Raw genomic sequence first — 19,699 nt, 5'->3', positions numbered from 1 at the left:
TGAGGAGTGATGTTGAGCATCTTTTCATGTGCCTGTTGGCCATCTGGACGTCTTCTTTAGAGAAGTGTCTATTCATGTTTTCTGCCCATTTCTTCACTGGATTATCTGTTTTTCGGGTGTGGAGTTTGGTGAGTTCTTTATAGATTTTGGATACCAGCCCTTTGTCCGATATGTCATTTGCAAATATCTTTTCCCATTCCTTTGGTTGCCTTTTAGTTTTGTTGATTGTTTCCTTTGCTGTGCAGAAGCTTTTTATCTTCATGAGGTCCCAGTAGTTCATTTTTGCTTTTAATTCCCTTGCCTTTGGGGATGTGTCAAGTAAGAAATTGCTGCGGCTGAGGTCAGAGAGGTATTTTCCTGCTTTCTCCTCTAGGGTTCTGATGGTTTTCTGTCTCACATTCAGGTCCTGTATCCATTTTGAGTTTATTTTTGTGAATGGTATAAGAAAGTGGTGTAGTTTCATTCTTCTGCATGTTGCTGTCCAGTTCTCCTAGCACCATTTGTTAAAGAGACTGTCTTTTTTCCATTGGATATTCTTTCCTGCTTTGTCAAAGATTAGTTGGCCATACTTTTGTGGATCCAGTTTTGGAGTCTCTCTTCTATTCCATTGGTCTATGTGTCTGTTTTTGTGTCAATACCATGCTGTCTTGATGATTACAGCTTTGTAGTAGAGGCTAAAGTCGGATTGTGATACCTCCCACTTTGGTCGTCTTCTTCAATATTACTTTGGCTATTCGGGTCTTTTGTGGTTCCAAACATATTTTAGGATTGCTTGTTCTAGCTTCGAGAAGAATACTGGTGCAATTTTGATTGGGATTGCATTGAATGTGTAGATTGCTTTCGGTAGTATTGACATTTTAACAATATTTATTCTTCCAGTCCATGAGCACGGAATGTTTTTCCATTTCTTTGTATCTTCTTCAATTTCCTTCATAAGCTTTCTATAGTTTTCAGCATATAGATCTTTTACATCTTTGGTTAGGTTTATTCCCAGGTATTTTATGATTCTTGGTGCAATTGTGAATGGGATCAGTTTATTTGTCTTTCTGTTGCTTCATTATTAGTGTATGAGAAGGTAACTGATTATATAACTTTATAAAAATGTGTTTTTTTAGAGATAGAGGGAGGGGGAGGGGCAGAGAGAGGAGAGAGAGAAGCCCAAGCTTCTCCTCAGGGGCTTGGGGCTCCTCCTCAGGAACCATGAGATCATGACTTGAGTGGAAATCAAGAGTCGGAGGCTTAACTGACTGAGCCACCCAGGTGCCCCTATAGCTATTTTTAAACTTCTGGAAGGGTATCTGAAAGAATGGTTATGGGTTGATTGTGGGAAAGGGAATCAGATGATTTGAGAACAAGAGTGTGAGAGAAGCCTACATTCTACTGTGCACCCTTTTGTATTAATTTGGTTTTATTATTTTTTTTTTAATGTTTATTCATTCACCTTTGAGAGAGGGAGAACACATGCTTGAGCAGGGGAGGGGAGGGGCAGAGAGAGAGAGGTGGCCAGAGGATCCGAAGTAGGCTCTGCACTGAGAGCAGAGAGCTCGAGGTGGGGCTCAGTCTCACCAACCAGAGATCATGACCTGAGCCGAAGTTGGACGCTTAGCCAACTGAGCCACCCAAGTGCCCCTGTATTAATTTTGGTTTTAAAAACTGTGTATGTGGGCACCTGGCTGGCTCAGTTGATGGGGCATGCAGTTCTTGGTCTTGGGGTTGTGAAGGCAAATCCCACGTTGGGTTTGGAGATTACTTAAAATCTTTAAGAAGTGAAAAATAAATAAAAACTGTGTGTATGCATTATCTATCTTGGTAAACACCAACATTAAACATAACGGTACAGACGGGTATAGTATATTCCCTGAGACTCTCACTGGGCTCTGTACTGTTGGTGAGGGTGTCCCTCGAGTTGGGTGCTCCTGTGGCTCTATTGGCTGGAGCTGGTCTGTAAAATGCCTTTCCACCCATGGACTGGGGCTCCTCTGGCTGTTCCAGGCCAGCGTGTGTCAGGTGTATGTCAAGTGCTTTGGGGTGGAGGATTCTGGCGGGGGTGGGGAGGGGAATCCAAGTACAGATACCTAGACTTATTTAAGGAAGAAAGCACAAGGACGCGGGGGCCTTGTGGTATCTGGGACAGGATGGATCCAGAAAGACAGGACTGCAGCTCTCTTTGCTGCCTCCTGCCCCTGCAGTCTGGCTGCCTAAGCTCCTCCTCCCCATGGCTGCACCTCGGCTCCCAGGCCTACATCCCACCCCATTCAAGCCCAGGTGGAAGAGTCTCAAGTCCAAAATTTCCAGAGGGATAAATCTGTCTGGGCTTAACGCAAGCTCAGGCATCCCTGTACGTGGCAGTATGAAATAGGGAGAAACATATTACATTCCCCAGGTATTTCACCAGCCTTGCACCAGGTTAGGTGCTTCGGGGCACAAAAGAGAGAAGCAAGCCTTTCTCCTGGGAGGCGGACTACAGAATGATGTGATTTCATGGGTTTTAGGAAGGCCCCTCTCCTCCAGATCTTTCCCTCTCCTTCTGGAGATTCACTCAAGCAGCCTCATTTGGTTAAATAATGGATCCAATCCCTGTGGAATCCAGCTCCCTAAGAGAGGTGAGCGTTTAGGCAAGTCTTCCAAAGGTTCCCCAGATTCCTACTAGAAAGGCCCTTTTGAGATCCTGCTCTTGCTTACCAGGCAGTGAGCATTTACTGTGGTTCCTCTAGCTTACTCAGGAAATATTCTCTATTTCCTCAACTTTTCATGCCCTTTGCATGCCTCTGGGCCTTCACATTTGCTGGTCCCTCTGTCTGGAATACATTGCCTCTTTCAAAGCTCAACTCAAGCTTCCCTTTCCATGAGAGGCCTCACCTGCCCAGGCCTGGGTGGAGGTACCATCCACCTGACCACCCCCTCACTTCCATCTTCACCCCTGGGCACAGACCTGATCGCTTGAGGTGGCTAGGATTCAGAAGGACAGGCACCCACATCTGGCTTTGCCACTCCCACCAGCAAAGAGGAGATACTTAATAAATCCCAGCTCCCTTCTGTTCCTCACATCTCCAGAGCGTGCATTACTGATTTGTAAGTGTTTAGCCAACCATCTCCCCTTTACACTACAAGCTTTAATTAACAGGCACAATAAATGTTTGCTAAATGACTGAGTGATTTAACCAGGGAGGGGGAAGATGTTTGCAAGTTCAGAGGCAAGGCTGAGGACCCCTGCTGCCCCAAGAAGCGGGAGTGTCCTGTGCCAGGGTCAAGATGGGAGGTGCAGCTGAGAAATCTGGTGGGTTGATTTCAAGGGATGACTGGAGTGGAATAAGGGGGCACAATTGGATGGGTGTGGACCATCAGTGGAGGCACGCATCTACCCAGTGGCCCCCTGCCTCATCTTGCTCTGTGCTAAGCAGAGTGGGCATCCTGTTCGGCCTCTAGGACCATGGTCAGGGGCATGAGCTCGGGTGCCCAGGGGCTGCCAGGAGATGCCTTCTTCTCTAGGCTCTGCAGCCCCAAGACCCAAGTAGGGAGGGGACCTCATTTGCTGTCTTCTAATTGGTCACTAGAGACCTGTGGTTAGCACCTGGTGAGCACCTCATATGGCACCCAGGGCTCTTCGTTTGCACCCTCAAAGATGCTTGGACATGGGGAGGGTAGAGAGCAGATTGTAGCCAGGACACCCCAGCTTCCACTCACATTCTTCAGGAGTGTCCTGCAGAATCTGGGGACCTATCACATAGTTTGAATGCTTCTCTGACAAGGCACCCACCTACCTCCTTTAGTCACCAGTAAAACCCATTGAACACTTACCACATGGCAGGTGCTTCACAGGCATGATCTCATTTAATCCTCACAAAGATCCAATAGGGTGCCTTTAAAAATCATCCTCATTATTTTCAGAGATGGAAACCGTGAATCAAAGAAGTGAAGTCACTTCCTGGGGTCACAAAGCTCATGAGTGGCAGGGCCAGGTTGAGGAAACCAGTCCTCCTGCCCGCACAGGCATGAACTTCCAGCCACGACCTGGCCTCCGCTCTGTCCCAGCTCTGGGCGCAGCTCCTGCCCCAGCTCTAACAAGTGCCGGGAACTGGTACCTCCGTCTTGAAGCCCTCCCCTTGGCCATGGCCTTCCTCCGCCTGGCCACAGTTTCTACTGCCTTACTTCAGCTGTCCCACCTGCCTCCAAGCTCTGTACTTCCCTCTCATGAGGCACAGTCCACCCAGTTGCCCAGAGGTCCCGGGGGTCCCCAGGGTGTGGGGACCATGGTGGGCAGAGGGCCCCAGTGCCTCTGGGACAGGAGGGCTGCTGAGAGCGGTGGGGAGGCGGGCACAGTGCACAGCACTGATCCTAACCAAGTTTGCCAGCCCAGCTTTTCTCATGGCTCCCACACAATGGTCTGCTTTGTGCCCACCTGCCGATAATGCTTAATTAGGCGAGGAGTTGATTAATTTGAGGTAATTGACAGCTAATTAGAGGCCCACAGGCTCATTAACTTGACATCTTGTCTTCGCGAATTGGCTGAGTAGGGTCAGGTGACGGAAGCCGTTGCTTTCTCCCTCCCCAGCCCTGTGGGCAAAGGTGATCACCTGGGGGAAGGCTGGGCAGAGCCAGCAGGTGGGGCAGTCCCAAGGCCAAGAATAGAGGAAACCGAGGCAGCAAAGGAGGAGGTGTGTGCCCTGACCCTAGGAAGGAGGGAGTGAGAAGCAATGGAGGGCTCATGGTATGGAGGCAAAGGCAAAGGCACTGAAGGGAGGAGGGTGGCTATTAATGGGGAGGGGCACACCTGGTGTCCGTGCAGAAAGAAGGGGCAAGGGCAGAGAGGTGTGTGGGGGAGCCTATTGGCAGTAAGCATAGGCTTTGAAGTGAGATAGACCTGGTGTTGCATCCCAGCTCCGCTACCAACCGGCTAGGTGACCGTGAACGAATCAGTGAACCTCTAAGCCTCAGGCTTCTCCTCTGTAAAATGGGAATAAGAATAGTTCCTACACCTCATGAGACTATTGTGAAGAGTACTCGAGACATGGAAGTGAAAGACTGAGACCAGTATCTAGGAGCCTGCCGAATGCTCAAAGAAATACATAAATGTTAATCGCTCTTGGTAGGAGGCAGGAGTGACAAGAAGTGAAGGCGGGATGGTGGGATGGATTGCAGGGAGACAATGGAAGCCCTCTCCGAAGAGAAGCCACTGTTACTCTGCAGGAAGCCTGCGTGCCTGCTAACAGCATTGCTGAGGGTGTGGGGAAAAGATCTCATTGTTACATCCACTTTAGGGGGACGCTTCAGCAATATATATTAAATTGCATATATTAAACATTGTAGATTACAGTAAAAATGCATGCAACCTTTGACCCAGCAATTCCCTCCCTAGTAACATACTCTACAGATATATTTGTACGTGCACAGTGAGTTGCATACGAGGATGTTTGTTCATCACAACTGTAGTTTGTAATAGAAAAAGACCAGAAACAACGCAGAATGTCCGTCATAGGGACTGGCTAAATAAATTATGGTATATCCATACAGTGGGATGGTATGCAGCTGTGAAATCTGTGTGAACAATATGTACGAGATGCAAGATAAATGAAGTGGGAGAAAAAGCAAGATGTAGGACGGCGTGTGGCTCCCACAAGCTGGTAACTGGTGACCTGAGAGTCAGGGAATGGGGAGATGTGTTTTTCACAATGTGCTTGTTTTAAATACGGTTTATATTTACTGTCTTTTCAAAAAGCACTGTAAAACTAAAAAGCAATAGAGATTTTTTTTTTCCCCAAATGAATTCTAACTTGAAATCTGAACTCATAGGCAGAGTGGCTCTGGTTGAACTTGGGGTAGGAGTCCAATCCTACTCAGTTCCTTCCTCCTCTCCTCCAAAGGTTTCAAAAGGGTTTGAAGATCATCTAGAATCAGCATTGTCCAACAGGCTGGCTTGCTTGCTTGCTTTCTTTCTTTAAAATTTTTTAGTGTTTGTTTTTGAGAGAGAGAGAGAGAGAGAGAGAGAGCAGTGGAGGGGCAGAGAGAAAAAGAGGGAGACATAGAATCAGAAGCAGGCTCCAGGCTCTGAGCTGTCAGCACAGAGCCTGACAAGGGGCCTGAACTCACAAACTGTGAGCTGTGACTTCTGAGCTGAAGTCAGATGCTTAACCGACTGAGCCACCCAGGCATCCCACAACAGGCTTTCTATGATGGTGAAAATGTATGTAGTTCTGCACTGTCCAGTATGGTGGTCGGTAGCTACATGTGGCTCCTGAGCACAGAAATGTGATCATGAAATGCATTTTACATTTTCTTTACATGTGGCTAATGGCTACCTATTTGGGTAGCACAGAAATCTCTTCAAGGGACTACACAACCCAGCTGTCCTAGCCTCCGTCTAAGGAATGACAAACCCAAGACATACCTTCAGTGTATACACAACCTCTTTGCTAGGAGCGGGTGGTGCTGGAACCTTAGAATGCTCCTGGGAGACTTGGTTGTAGAGAAAACCGGATGTCTTTTCTAGCAGAACCAGAACTGCATTGGACAGAAGCAAGTCAGAGATAGCAGTAGCTCACCTAGATTGCCAGTTCTTTTAGGATGATCCCCTAAATGACCCTGGAGTCAAAAAGCACATCTGTGGCTTTGAGATCAGTAGTAGTCAGTGCCAGCTGGGAAGAATTTAATAATGCCTTTGTGACCCGAGGCCATGGATTCAGGCATCCGATTGCCAACGATGCACTGGGCACCTATGAAGTGTCAGGCTCTGGAGCAACAGGGAAGCATAGCCCAGGTCCTGGCATTCAAGTAGCCCACAATCTCAGGACTGAATTCATAGGGGAGGGCAGATACAGACTGATCCTCCCTCACAAGAGAGCCCAGGCATCAGAGTTTCTAGTACCCTTGGAGTCTGGCTCACAGCTTTCCCCCTTCCAAGGTCTTAGCATGAAAGCACAGAACGGGGCCCCCCAGCCCTTATGCTCAGTTGCTGGTGAAGCATGGAAAGTAGCTGCCAAAGGAATACGTTGAACATTCTCTATCCTTCCCTCTGACTCCATAGCTTGGAAGCCAGGATGGGTCTGAGATCCCCTAGTTTCTGCCGTATTATTGTCCCAGTCAGCTCCGTGGGGGTTGTGATAGCTTTCCTTAAAGTTTCCCTTTAGAGGCTCACAGGACTCTAAATTCACTTGTTTTAATCGAGGCAATTTACACACAGTAAAGCATACGACTCTTAGATGCAAAGCCTGATGAATGTTTATCACACACTCACATACATATAGTCCTGTGGAACCACTACTCCAATCAAGATAGAGAATATTTCCTACACCCCAGAAGGCTCCTCATGCCCCTTCCCAGCCAATACCCCAAGGTAACCACTGTTCTGACCACTACCACCCCAGATTAGTGTTGTCCATTCTAGAATCATACAGGTATGCACTTCTGTGCCTGCCTTAATTCTCTCCTCATTCTTGTTTGCGAGGTTCATCCATGTTACGGTGTGAAGTACAGTAGTTTGTGTTTTATTGCTGATTGGCATTCCATTGTATAAAATAAGAAAGTTTATTCATTCTCTTGATGGACATTTGGGGTTTTGCCACTTTTTGACTCACATGAATAAAGTGGCTATCAACATTCTTGCACATGTTTTTTGGTGGACGCCAGCACTCATTTCTGTTGGGTATATACCCAGAGGTGGAATGAACAAAGACTGTGTATTCCTCAAGGTCACATAGACCTGGTGACTCCACATTCCCAGCAGTGAGGCTTTAAGGTAGGGATGGGGAGTCAGCTTTGAGAGTCCTCTTGGGGAACTATATGCCCCCACTGGCTGTAGATGGGGGAGAATAGCTATTAGAAAAGAATCAGGGAGAGAGCCAGAGAAGCATGACATGGTTCTCGAATCAAGGCCACATGACAATGACATCAAAAGTGCGCTACATGAATGGAGGCTAGTAGGACAGATGAGCATAGGAAAACAGAAGCTTCTGTTTGGGTGGGTGGGGCATGTATACGGAAGAAGCAAGAACAACTAAAGTTCTCATTAGATTCTGATTTACTTATTTTAATTCACCCCATGGAAAATAAATTTAAGTTCCCCTCTCTCTTTCTGCATTTATTTACATGACCAACAGAGTAAATAAAAGTGTTTTTGGTGACCCAGATATCATGTTTACTTCCCAGAGATGATAAAGCTCAGTACGTGCCCCTTGAACATTTCTAGCCCTGCAGAAGTCCCCTTCGAGTTCAGTTCGTCCCCTGCAAGGTAACCACTAGTCTGACTTCTGTCGTCATAAACTAGTTGTGCCTGTTTCCAAAGTTTACTCACATGGAATCTGACAGTTTATGTCAACATTTACTGAGCATTTATTATGTGTCAAACACACTGCTAAACGATCAAAGTTTCTCATTTGCTCTTTCCAACAACCCCCTTAACTTGAGAGAAAACCAAGTTCAACAAGGTCAAGAATACTGTCTGAGGCCAGGAAACTATTAAGTAGCAGAGCTTGGATCCAAACTAGAGTGATCAACTGTCCCATTAGCAGGACTGTTGCTTCCCCTGGGGACCCCCGAGTCCTAAGCAAACTGGATGGTGAGCCACCCTATTCAGACATGGATTGGACTCAAAAGCTGGGTTCCTTTGGTTTCTTTTGGCTTAAGATTTCATGCAAAGGTGCATATGTTGTTAGCACAATTTCATGGGGAAAGTTCTGTCTCAAAAAAATCTCTGTGATATCAGCTTTTTACTTGGGTTTCTTTCTTGCTTGCTTGCTTGCTTGCTTGCTTGCTTTCTCTCACTGTCTCTCTTTCTTTCTTGGTTTTGTTTCATTTTAAAGAAAGATTTCATTGGAAGTAGATCTGGGTAGGGCAAGAACAAAATTGTTCTTATTAAAAGGGAGAAAAGGGAATTCTAGCATATCAATCTATCAAACAAGGATTTATTAAGCATCTGTGCATTGAAAAAAAATTTTAAGATAGTCCCTGACTTCAAGAAGTTTATAATTTACTTGGAGAGTTAAGAGTATAGTGTAAAGAATAAAATTAGAGGGTAATAAACAGGAATAAAGATCACGCACATCTGAGTGTACATCATGCCCTGGGGGGCCTTACATATTCTATCTCATTTAATCCTCACAATATAGCTCTGAGATATGTGCTGCTGTCATGCCCATTTTGGATGAGGAAATCAGGGCTTGGTGAGGTCAAGTGATTTGCTTAAACAATACACTGAGCTGTTCACTTACTCTTTGCACACTTGCTATTTGTAAATGAGTTATACCACCAGGCAATGTTTACTGAATGGGAAACCACTGAAGACGGGAAAAAAATTTCTTTACCCATCTAGTCTTTTTTTTTTAAAGTTTATTTACTCATAATCTCCACACCCAATGTGGGGCTCAAACTCACAACCCGAAAATCCAGAGTCACATGCTCTGCCGACTGAGCCAGCCAGGCGCCCCTCCTCTCCTCTTGAATAAACTAGTCCCAATAATTTGGAGCAACATTTTAAAAACATGTGTGTTGGCTTGTTCCATTTTAGTAATTCAGGTCAAAATGCCATTTTTAGCCTCAATGACTTGGGTGCAGATAGGCACAGCTTATGACAGGCCACTGGGCCACGGGCCACGGGGCCACGGCAACCTGCTTGGCCCCATAGCCCGGCTCCAGTCTTCTTGCTGCCATCAGTCCTGCCAGGCATGTACAAGGCTATCTGTCCCCTGGGTCCTCAAGGCCAGCTTCACCACCTCCCCCATCACACCCCAAACCTTATCCCTTCAGTCCCCAGCCTGCCCCATCACCCATCTCTGCTTTCCAGGTTTGCGGGCCTCCACCCAGAGGCACCTTCATCATTCGTTCCTGACATGTCGACTTTCATTTTCCTAGGACGAACCTCATCTGACAATCTCCTGCCCATATTTCTAAGCTCTCTGGGTCTCGCTGGGCTATTTCTCTGTCCTCTCTGGGGTTTGGAACACCAATCATCTGCAGGTTTCATTAGCATGCTGTTTACCCCTGTCTTTCAGATCATTAATGAAGATGCGTAGTGAGACACCAATCCTCGCGGCCCCCACCACGTGCCCCCTCCCATGCCCCCGCGCTGCTGGAATCATTATCCTTCCTGGCGTGACAGGGTCAGAACCAAACCAATTTGCATCAATCTTTGGTGATGTTGTGAGGTGTCGCTTGCCCTGCAATCCTCACGTTGTAACAACTGCTTCGGCTGTCTGTTCTGGCATGTTCCCCTCTCCTTTGGAGGGCTGACCAGACCTGGCCACCCCTCCTCTTCAGGCTGAAAGCTCCTCACGGTCAGGCAGGATTCGGGGCTGTGTGTGGCTGATATTTTCCCCTTGTTCTGCTATCCTGAACTGGGCAGAAAGGAGCACCTCTCTGGGAAACAGGATGGACAAGGGCACATACCGGTGACCTGGAGGGGGAGGCAGGTGTCTCAGGCACAGAGTTTTTCTTACTCATCATGACATCTGTTTCTGTTGAAGGAAAATGAGGACCAAGCCTCCCAAAGGCCCTGCAAGGCCCAGTCGGATGCCTGGGCCTGTGTATTCCAGGTGCCTGGGTCTGGGGTGGACGAGCCATTTCTTGAGGACAAAGTTCGCTCTTCTGCATGATTTTCCTGTCACCTGGCTCGACGCTTTCATCCCTTCTTTATCAGTGTTCCGTGGCTCTGCTTCCTGTCTCGCAGGGAAATGGACCAGACACACACTTGTTCCCAATAAAGGTGACAACCGGCCCCTGCACACCCCCTGTGTCCCTCAGACCCCAACTTGCACAGAAGACATTTCATTTTCTTTCCTGAGGGTGCAGCGCCTCTCTGCCTGGTGGTGTGGGATGAAAATAGAGGAGTCTCGTTCCAGAGCGCCCTGTCCCATGCCTGCTCCTGGCTCCTAGGTCCTCTTTTTCTTCCTTCTCTCCCAGTTGGGAGGAGGAAAATGAGCAGGAAGAAAGCAGTGAAGGAAACTCTCACAAGCACAAGGTCCGAGATAATATTTGGCATGCCCCAGAGCTGGGGAAATTTCAGCCTTAAGAGTCCACAGCAAAATTCGGTGAGGTAAATTTTTCTGTGTGGGGGTGAGCTGAGGAAAAAGAGCTATTTTGCAACACTGAACATGTACTGAGAGAACATTTCTCTGTTCCTGAGCAAAGGCTCTGTGGCGTGTGAGGAGGGCTGGGCCCTGGGACTAAGTGTGTTTAGGGTACAAGTCATTTCATCCTTATTGCACGCGATGGAGTAGGGTCTGGGGCAGGGCTGGATGCTCAGTAGGTGCTCAGTAAATACTTCGAGGTTTACAGATTGACAGACATTTTCATACACAGGAACAAACTTCATTACTATAAACAAATGTCATTGGTGAGCTCTGTGTGTCCGCACGTACATGTGCATGTTAAATAGGCTGGGTGGATAGGCAGGACCCTTGAAGCCCTCTATCCTCAGCTCCAGAGGCTTCCCCTCCCATATTATAAACACAACACATGCTTCTGTAAAGAGTCTGGAAATGTAGGAAAAAAATATTACCCACAATCCTCTAATCAGGCAGCAAGTACTGCTAACACCTTGGTCTATTTCCTTTCAATTTCCCCTCCCCCCATATTGGACATCATTCGCATTTATAATTTTACATCTTGCTATTTTCACTTACCCTTATGACAAACCATTTCTTCCACGGAATTAGAGCCTTTTTGCAAACGTACTAACTGGCTGCATAAAAGTTCGCTATGTGAATGTCCCATAATTTAATCGATAGCTCGAGGTATGAAGGACCTTTGGGCCAGCTGGTTTGAGGCAAGTGGCACTGTGAGAAAAGCAAGGGATGAGGGCCAACCAGGAAGAAGGTAGAGGCAGTGTGACAGCAGAGACAGATGGAGGGGAGCAGGAGGCCAAGGAAGAAGTTCTGGGGAGCTTGCTTTCCCATGAACCACCCCATTCCTCAGAGACCATTCATGGTTCTGACCCCTGCACATCCCTTGTGGCCCTGCCTAGGGCTTTGATGGTGGCCGTAGCCAATGCTTCTCATTTCCACTCAGCCTAAAGTCACTGACTTTTCCAACCTGACTCTTCTCAGCTGCTCCTTTGTGTGAAGCCGCTGGCTCAGGCCGCTTGGCTCCTGGGGCTTGGCTGTATCCGGGAAGGGCCTGGGATGTGACCTTCAGCCCTGCTTGACCCCGAGGCCCCAGGCTGCAGAGTCAGGTCAGGCTGATTGCTCTCCATGGGCTCCCAAAGAGGCAAAGCTGAGAGGAGGCTGCTAGGGGGGAGCCCAGGCCCAAGTGAAACCTGCTCAGTCCTGAGAAGGGAGTATCTGAAAGAAGGATGGAGGGATTGCGGTAGGGGTGGGGTGAGGAGAGGGGGAAGAACAAGACAGAGAAGAGCATTCCTGTGTAGTAACTGGAATAGTACGAATGCCCAGCAACTGTTAGGACCATCAAGACTAGTGAAGCACAATGAGCTGAGGCTGATGCCGACCTCAGTGTCAGCTCAGAAATCTGCCACTGACTGTCACACAGAACACCTTTCCTTCCCTTGTTCGTTAGCAATAAATAGTCTTCAATGCCACCGTCTGCAGAGTCAACAGTGGTATTTGCTGCGTGTCCGTGCCAGCACCGGCTGCCCCAGGGGGTGGAAGGATAGGGGCAAGAGTATTCAGTGGACTGTCAGCCCTCCTGAAGAGTGAGAGAAATGGGTTCTCTGCTTAGCCTATTTCAACGATTCAACATAACCAAAAGTTATTGTATGTTCCCTGTAAGACATACCAATTTTTACCAAATGTGAGTATAATAAAATAATTAAATAATACACTGAATCCAGTTTTAAAGATCTATCCATCAAGCTCTTATATAACGGGGAAGATAGGAGCGAGTACTGTTCTAAACACTTCCAAGTACTAATTTCATCTCTACAGTGACCCTAGGAGTCAGATGCTATTGTTGGACCCACTCTGTAAGTGGGTAAACTAAGGCACAGAGAGATTAGGCAATTTACTCATGGTCACATGGCTAGCAGATGGCAAGAGTAGGATTTGGACCCAGGCAGTCTGACATCAGGGTGTATGCCCTTATGCATAATGCTTGCCTGCCTCTTTAAAGTAGAAAAGGCCCCAAGGACAGCTGTGGCACAGAGAGAAGTGACTTGTATGACCACACCCTGCCTCTCTCTCAAGATCCAAGCTCTTATCTTAGACTAACAAAGTTATGAACACTGAGTATCATGGTGCAATTCATACTTCCAACAAATTCTTATTAAGCGCTTATTATGTGCCAGCTACTATTCTAAGCTCTGTTTATAACCAAAGAAACTATAAGAGACTGAACAAATTTGGATCAGATTCTTTGACATCTCCTAAAGGTTACTTAAAAAGTCAAATCTTATTGTTACCTCTGTGTGTCGCAGACAGGGAAGATGGAAAAACAACAAAGTAACTCTGATTACTTGAGCTTTCTGGCTCCTTGGATTCTAGATAATGGTTTTCTGGTATTAGAGGTCACTTTCAGCAGCATCGAGTATAGATCAAAACAGAAAACGGAGAGCAGGAGAAGATGAAAATATGTGTGAGTCAAACTCAGCTCAGAGCTCGAGTTTAATTGAGATTCCAAACTGCCACTCTCCCCTGCATTCCTTTGTCCCTGGCTATGACCAAGTTCATGTCTGTATCACCCCTCGTAATCCCCATAATGGGCTGTAGTCCTCGGGGAGCAATTTCTGTTTATTAAGTGGCCAACTTCTGAGCCATATGGAGTGTGGCCAGTTGTGGCTTCTTGCCCTGGCAGTTGATGAGCCACTTTTCTGTTTTGAAAAACAGGGATCTTTCAGGAGAGAGAATGGGGATAGAAAGCAGGGGCTATGGGAGAGCCAAAGACCCAGAAGCGATGGGTGCTGGAAGCGAGGGCCCCTTCCAGGTCATGAGCTATTTGAGACCAGAATGCACACGGGGGTGCCGCACGCTGGCCAGCCTTGAGATCATGCACTACAGGTGTATAGGCCTTCAATGCAGGGCCCGGGATGGTGCCAGTTATAGCTGTCCACGATGCCACCAGTGGGGACATGTGGGAGTAGGGATGAGGAGACCAAAAGGGAACAATAGGCAAGAGGTGGCGAATGAACAGGGCGAGGCAAGTAGCAGAGGGTGGGTCTCTCCAGAGGTTCTGGAATTGTCAGCACTTGCAGACAGCCGCCCAGGCAATGGGACCAGGCTGCACCCAGAGCAGTTCTCTCAAACCAACGGCCTCTTCCCTCTCTGCCCACAGCCCCAGCGTCTGCCTTTTGGAGTCAGGGAGACATTGCAGCAGCTGCTTAGCTGTTTAGACACCCTGTCCCCTCAGTGTGTCCCCCCTCCCCCTGGCATCTGTCCTCTGGTTAGAGTTGTGTGAAGCGGAAGACAATTTGGGGCTTATTAGTGTCCCAGGGAGACATGTAACTTGTGTTGCTGGGACCCAAACAGCAAGAGTCTTAGCGGCAAACTCCAGCCGAGAAAAGACTGAGGAATTGTCTCACCTAATTACAGGGAATGGCCCTCTTTGTGTTTGTGATTCGGTACGGTTGTCCGATCGCTTTTGATCGCTTTTCTCCATTTGCTGGCTCAGGCCATGCTGGAATTGTGCTAATTAGAAGAGAAATGGACAGAGTGATCCTGTCAGCCCTGGTTACTGGTGGGGACAAAGCGGAATATTATTCTGAGGCAGTGTTTTGTGAGGGCCCTTCTTCCAGCTCTCATTAGGAGGAAGGGGCCCACAGGAGGGGAAGGTTCCGAATGCCTGGCCTGGCTAATGGAGCATTGGGGTGTTCGTGTGCTAATTAACAGGCTCTGCCAGCACTTGAGCCAACCATGAGCCTCCCGGCTGCACCTGGTGCCACCTGAAGCCCCCAAATGACCCTGCTCGTGAAGAAAAAGTGTTGGGCAAAGAGTGGGAAGGCTGGTGGCCTCTTTGGGCACAGTCGGGGACACATCTCCAAAGTGCCAAAAAGCCTACACAGGTAGGAAAAGTCAGTTTCAGGTCAGTCAAAACTTACAAACTCGGAGAGGCCACTCTTTGGGGTGGGGGCTACAAGGCTCTCTGGTGAAATGAAGCCCACGCAGGGGCCTTATAGCTGGCAGAGGATGAACAGGAACTGGAGGACATAACCAAATGCTTGTAGGTAGATTTTGCGTAGAAGTTGAAAGCTGGTAAGAAATCGTGTCCTGTGACCACTGGGACCACCCATTCACCTCAGTCCACCAGCCCATTTCCTCCCTTCCTGTTCTGCCTGTTTCTTTTCTGTGATGCCTGAATCCTGGAGGAAACAGAGGGCCCAGAGCATCGCACTGGGAAGGTAATTTCTCGGTTTCATTGCAGAGCTCCTGTGAAAGTCCAAACACCCTTCATAAGTGTAGAGGCAATGGAATGACTCACCAGCTCTGTTTTCGTGGCCCGGAAGCCAGAGGAGCTCCAATAAGCTGCAGCTGGAGGGCCACAAACAAGCAGCAGTTACCAAGTGTCCATTTAAAAAATATGACAAATGGGTAACAAAAAGATAAAGAAAAATTAATAATGGCATCTTGATATTAATACAGTTAATAGCCTGTGAACTTTTAGTGCTCTAATGATGGAAGGAAGGCCAAGCAAGTCAGCAGAGGCCAAGAATCTGAGCCTGAAGTGAGCAAGAAGCAGTAAGACGGTTGATGAGCAAAGACTTGAATAAGAATTTGGAAACGTGCCTCCACGCACCGATGCTATTCTTCTCAAGACAGTGCTGCTCAGTCAACAACAGGTGCTTCTACAGGGAAGGCATTCAGAATGGCAAAGGGAAAGGCAAAACCAACCTGTGGGCAAATGATACATAATTGTTTACTGGGAAAATACTCTCTAAAGATTTAATTTTTTTTTCATTTTTTAAAAATGTTTGTTTATTTTTGAGAGAGAAAGACAGGGCACGAGTAGGGGAGGGGCAGAGAGAGAGAGGGACACAGAGAATCCGAAGCAGGCTCCAGGCTCTGAGTTGTCAGCACAGAGCCCAACGCAGGGCTTGAAATCATGAACTGTGAGATCATGACCTGAGCCGAAGCTGGACACTTAACCGACTGAGCCACTTCAGGCACCCCACTTTCTATAAAGATTTAGGACAGAACAGTCTGAATGCTGCCCCTGTTGTCAGTCAGCCAGCCAGCCGTGCTTTTCCAGATCAAAGAAACCTACTGCCCACCCAGTTGTTTTCTTGGAAATCAATGATGAGCCAATGATGCCACGCAATTTACTTCTCTCAAACAGAATGTTTCTCTAAAAGGGCATGATGCTCTGCTCTATGGCAGGTAAACTATCAATGGGGGACAGCGCTTGTACAAATACTTGCTCTTCTCTAGTTCTTGAGCGGAGTTGAAAAGGAAGTCACGCTAAGAGTTTTAGGAGGTGGCAGAGAAATATTTGTTTTCAGCCCATCATGTATAATTGGAAGTCCACAGGCAGGTATTGACCCCTCCGGTTCAAAGAAGACACAGAAGAATAACTAGATATGCACTCAGATCACTTAAATATAAGGCTAGGTTGGGAAGAGTTGTAAGGATGTTATACATAAATGTTGTAGGAATGCGGGGGGAAGGGGAAGGATTATTTCCAGCTGGTTCATCAGGTGTTAATAGGAAGGGTAGGTCTGATATGTGCAAAAGGGATTCGAGACTTTCTAGGAACTCAAATGGCATGAGCAAAGGCACTCAAGTGAGGAAGTGGGAATTGTTCAGATTAACTGGACCCGAGACTTCATATATTGGAGAAGAGGGTTGATTAGGATTACATGCAGAGAGTTTTAAATGCCAGGATAAGAGACCCAGACTTTATTATTTGACATGAGGAGGTATTAAAGGTTTTTAAGGAGTACTTTAAGGAGTTGAGAGGCACCTGGCTGGCTCAGTTGGAGAAGCGTGTGACTCTTGATCTTTGGGTTGTGAGTTTGGGCCCCATGTTGGGTGCCAAGATTACTTAAACAAAACTTAAAAAGAAAAATACGTTAAGGAGTTGAGTAGTAATGAGCTTGGATGGCTGGTAGAATAGGCTGGAAGCCGGGAGACCAAGTAGTAGATGGTCATAAAGCCCCACACCACCCACTGTGATATTAGAGGGGAAACCAGCAGGTTATTTATCATTACAGTTGTACTTCCTGATGAAGCGTATGCTTTAAATATGCAACGTGGCCCTTTGAGGAAAAACTCACTCTCCTATAAAAGGGACGTATTTATTATGACAACACAGAAACCATCATATACAAAGCACAGTCGTCTAACACCCTGAAGCGCACGCGCGCACACACACACACACACACAACTATACATCAATTTATAATATCAATATAAAAATACATCATTAACATTTCTAAGGACGACAAATACAAAACCAATAAATATCGCAATTCTAAAACATCTACTTACATTAAGTGCTGGTGAATAAGATGACAGTAAAAGAAAGGCCAAAGCAGACCAGAAAACCAACTACAAAGCCTCGGGTTACAGACCTGAGTTGGTTTTGGGGAGGTATCCTCATATTCTCCATATATTTTTCAATTTCCCCAAGCACTTAAAAGTGCTTGATATCATCAACTCTCAAAAACAGAGCAAAGGAAGAATGTGACGTTATGGCACTGTTTTTTGTCTTCCCCTCCCCTCCCCTCCCACTCTCTATTTCTCCCTCTCCCACTTCAACCGTATTTAGAGGAAAAAGGAATGCCAATAATAAGCTTAACTTAAAATCTATGCCTCTCCAGACTGAATTTCTATATCGCATCCAGGCAGAATGTCTTTTCTCATACTTACCCTTTGTGACTTGTGTTCAGTTTGTCTCCCTTATCAATACATAAAATTGCATGGATGGCAAAAATGAGAGAAAAAAATCCAACACTAATTCTAGCATGGGAAACAAGGCACAAATGCCAGAAATAGTTAACGGACCAGCTATTAAACTGAACAGTGCTGCACCCTAGCACAGACACTCAGGACCAACAGTTCACCCACAACTTTCCTTGTATCCAAACACCATCAGACAACTGCCACATGGATGTTCTCTGCATGAAGTTTAGGAAACCTCATGTACTTCACAGAACATTAGAGGCTGGGGGCTGCCTTATAAGACAAAATATGGAGAACGTGTGTAATCAATTTTACGCATGGATTAGGTTTTCAGGTTTTTACACAGGGACAGATGACTGGCAAAGAGCTCCGTAAGAGTTGTATTTAAGTCAGGAAATTCTCCCTTTCCTTTCGTGTGTGTGTGTGTGTTTCTGTTACATTGGTGAAATATCTGATACGTGCCACGAGAGGGGACAAGGGGACAAAACACTGCCACCGTTCCACAGCACATTCCTTTCACGTCAAGTAGAGTTTCTAGTTTTTCATCAAATGGGAACTCCTGCAAACAACCTTCTTCTCCTACCTTTTAGGCCATACTGAATCTTGTTTGAAATTGTAACAGATGAGCTAGAACTCAAAAGTCCTTTCTTTCATCTTTAACTCAGTCTTTGAGGTCTAGAATCCAATACAACTTTGTATGAGCCTTTCACTAGCTAATCCCAGTAGGGACTTGATACACAGGGATCCCCTTTTCCTAGAATCAGAACAGATGGTGGGGAATGAAAGGCACTGGGGGATGGGGTTATCGTGGGAAGTACAGAACTTTTAAAGCAGGTGTGCATTTCAAAAAGATTCTGGCTTCTCCAGCTAGGGATTCTTGGAACCCAGTATATACTGGAGAGTTCACAGGTCAGGTTGCCTGGTCTGTTTCAGAATCTGATTGGTCTCTTGGTCTCCTCACCATAAATACTTCCTAAGATATCAAGTACAAGTCAAAAGAACCCATCCAAACAACGTGTTCACAACTGACTTTGCCATCACCAAATCAAATCAATTGTAAGATCCTGGGGCTCCTGACTGACTTATTCAAACAAGAGAGCAGCACTTTGACCTTTAAGAATGATACGCCCCCTGGTGTTCCCCACATCCAAGGCTGAGCCGGTCAAAGTCTGGAAGCTGATTGAATAACTGCACTTGATCCTTCTGTAGAGAATCTGTAAAGCAGATTCCTCTCTTGCCGCCAAATGTCCTCCGAGACGCAGAATGCCAGGAACAGGGGGAGAGGGTCAGTCCTGGAGGTGTACCCTCCGGCCTCTCGCCAGGAAGCAGAGAGTTGCACATCGTCACAGCTGCACTGGGAGGGGAGCATGGTTCCGGTCCCCAGGACATCCCGTCCACAAGCAGCTGCTACTTCTTGGGCTTCTCCAGAATGTTGAGAAATTTCCCCCTTGTCATCTCTCTGGCTGGAATCACAACAAATGGAAGATCAATGAAAACCCAAAATCTGGAAAGGAGATCTCAGGAAAATGTAATTTAAAAATGCAGGTTGACTTAAATTGTATACAAAGCTGTGACCATAACAGACTCAGTCACCACTAACCTCCAAAAAGAGGGAAAGATGAACAACTACTAATTACTAAAACTGTACAAAGCTCTTCTGAAGCTGACAATTGCTAGAAGACACAGGCCAACCAGGGAAGACTTTATCATCTGCCTTTAAAAAAAAATCCCTAGGGAGGGGCGCCTGTGTGGCTCAGTAGGTTAAACCTTGGACTCGTTTTCAGCTTAGGTCACTATCTCAGTTTGTGGGATCAAGCCCTGCACTGGGCTCTGTGCTGACAGTGCAGAGCCTGCTTGGGATTCCCTCTCCCTCTCTCCCTCTCTCTCTCTCTCTCTCTCTCTCTCCCCCTGAACCCCCAACCCAG

At 46.8% G+C, this 19,699-nt stretch overlaps 1 protein-coding gene and 1 long non-coding RNA gene across 5 annotated transcripts in view; one reads left to right on the top strand and one right to left on the bottom strand.

The window, feature by feature from the left end:
- The window catches only part of LOC121032038 (uncharacterized), a 33,202-nt gene that overhangs the window by 5,987 nt on the left and 7,516 nt on the right, over positions 1–19,699 (top strand). The gene's annotated exons all lie outside the window — the stretch shown is intronic.
- The window catches only part of LIN52 (lin-52 DREAM MuvB core complex component), a 108,521-nt gene continuing 105,930 nt past the window's right edge, over positions 17,109–19,699 (bottom strand). Inside the window, exon 6 of the mRNA XM_040477681.1 lies at positions 17,109–19,237. Within this exon, the coding sequence (XP_040333615.1) occupies positions 19,182–19,237 (56 nt within the window). The 3' untranslated portion in view covers positions 17,109–19,181. The remainder of the gene's footprint in view (positions 19,238–19,699) is intronic.

Source organism: Herpailurus yagouaroundi, unplaced genomic scaffold (genome assembly GCF_014898765.1).
Source record: "Herpailurus yagouaroundi ecotype Mexico unplaced genomic scaffold, PumYag 141, whole genome shotgun sequence".
In the NCBI taxonomy this organism is placed as follows: domain Eukaryota; kingdom Metazoa; phylum Chordata; class Mammalia; order Carnivora; family Felidae; genus Herpailurus; species Herpailurus yagouaroundi.
This window is presented reverse-complemented; position numbering and strand designations above follow the sequence as displayed.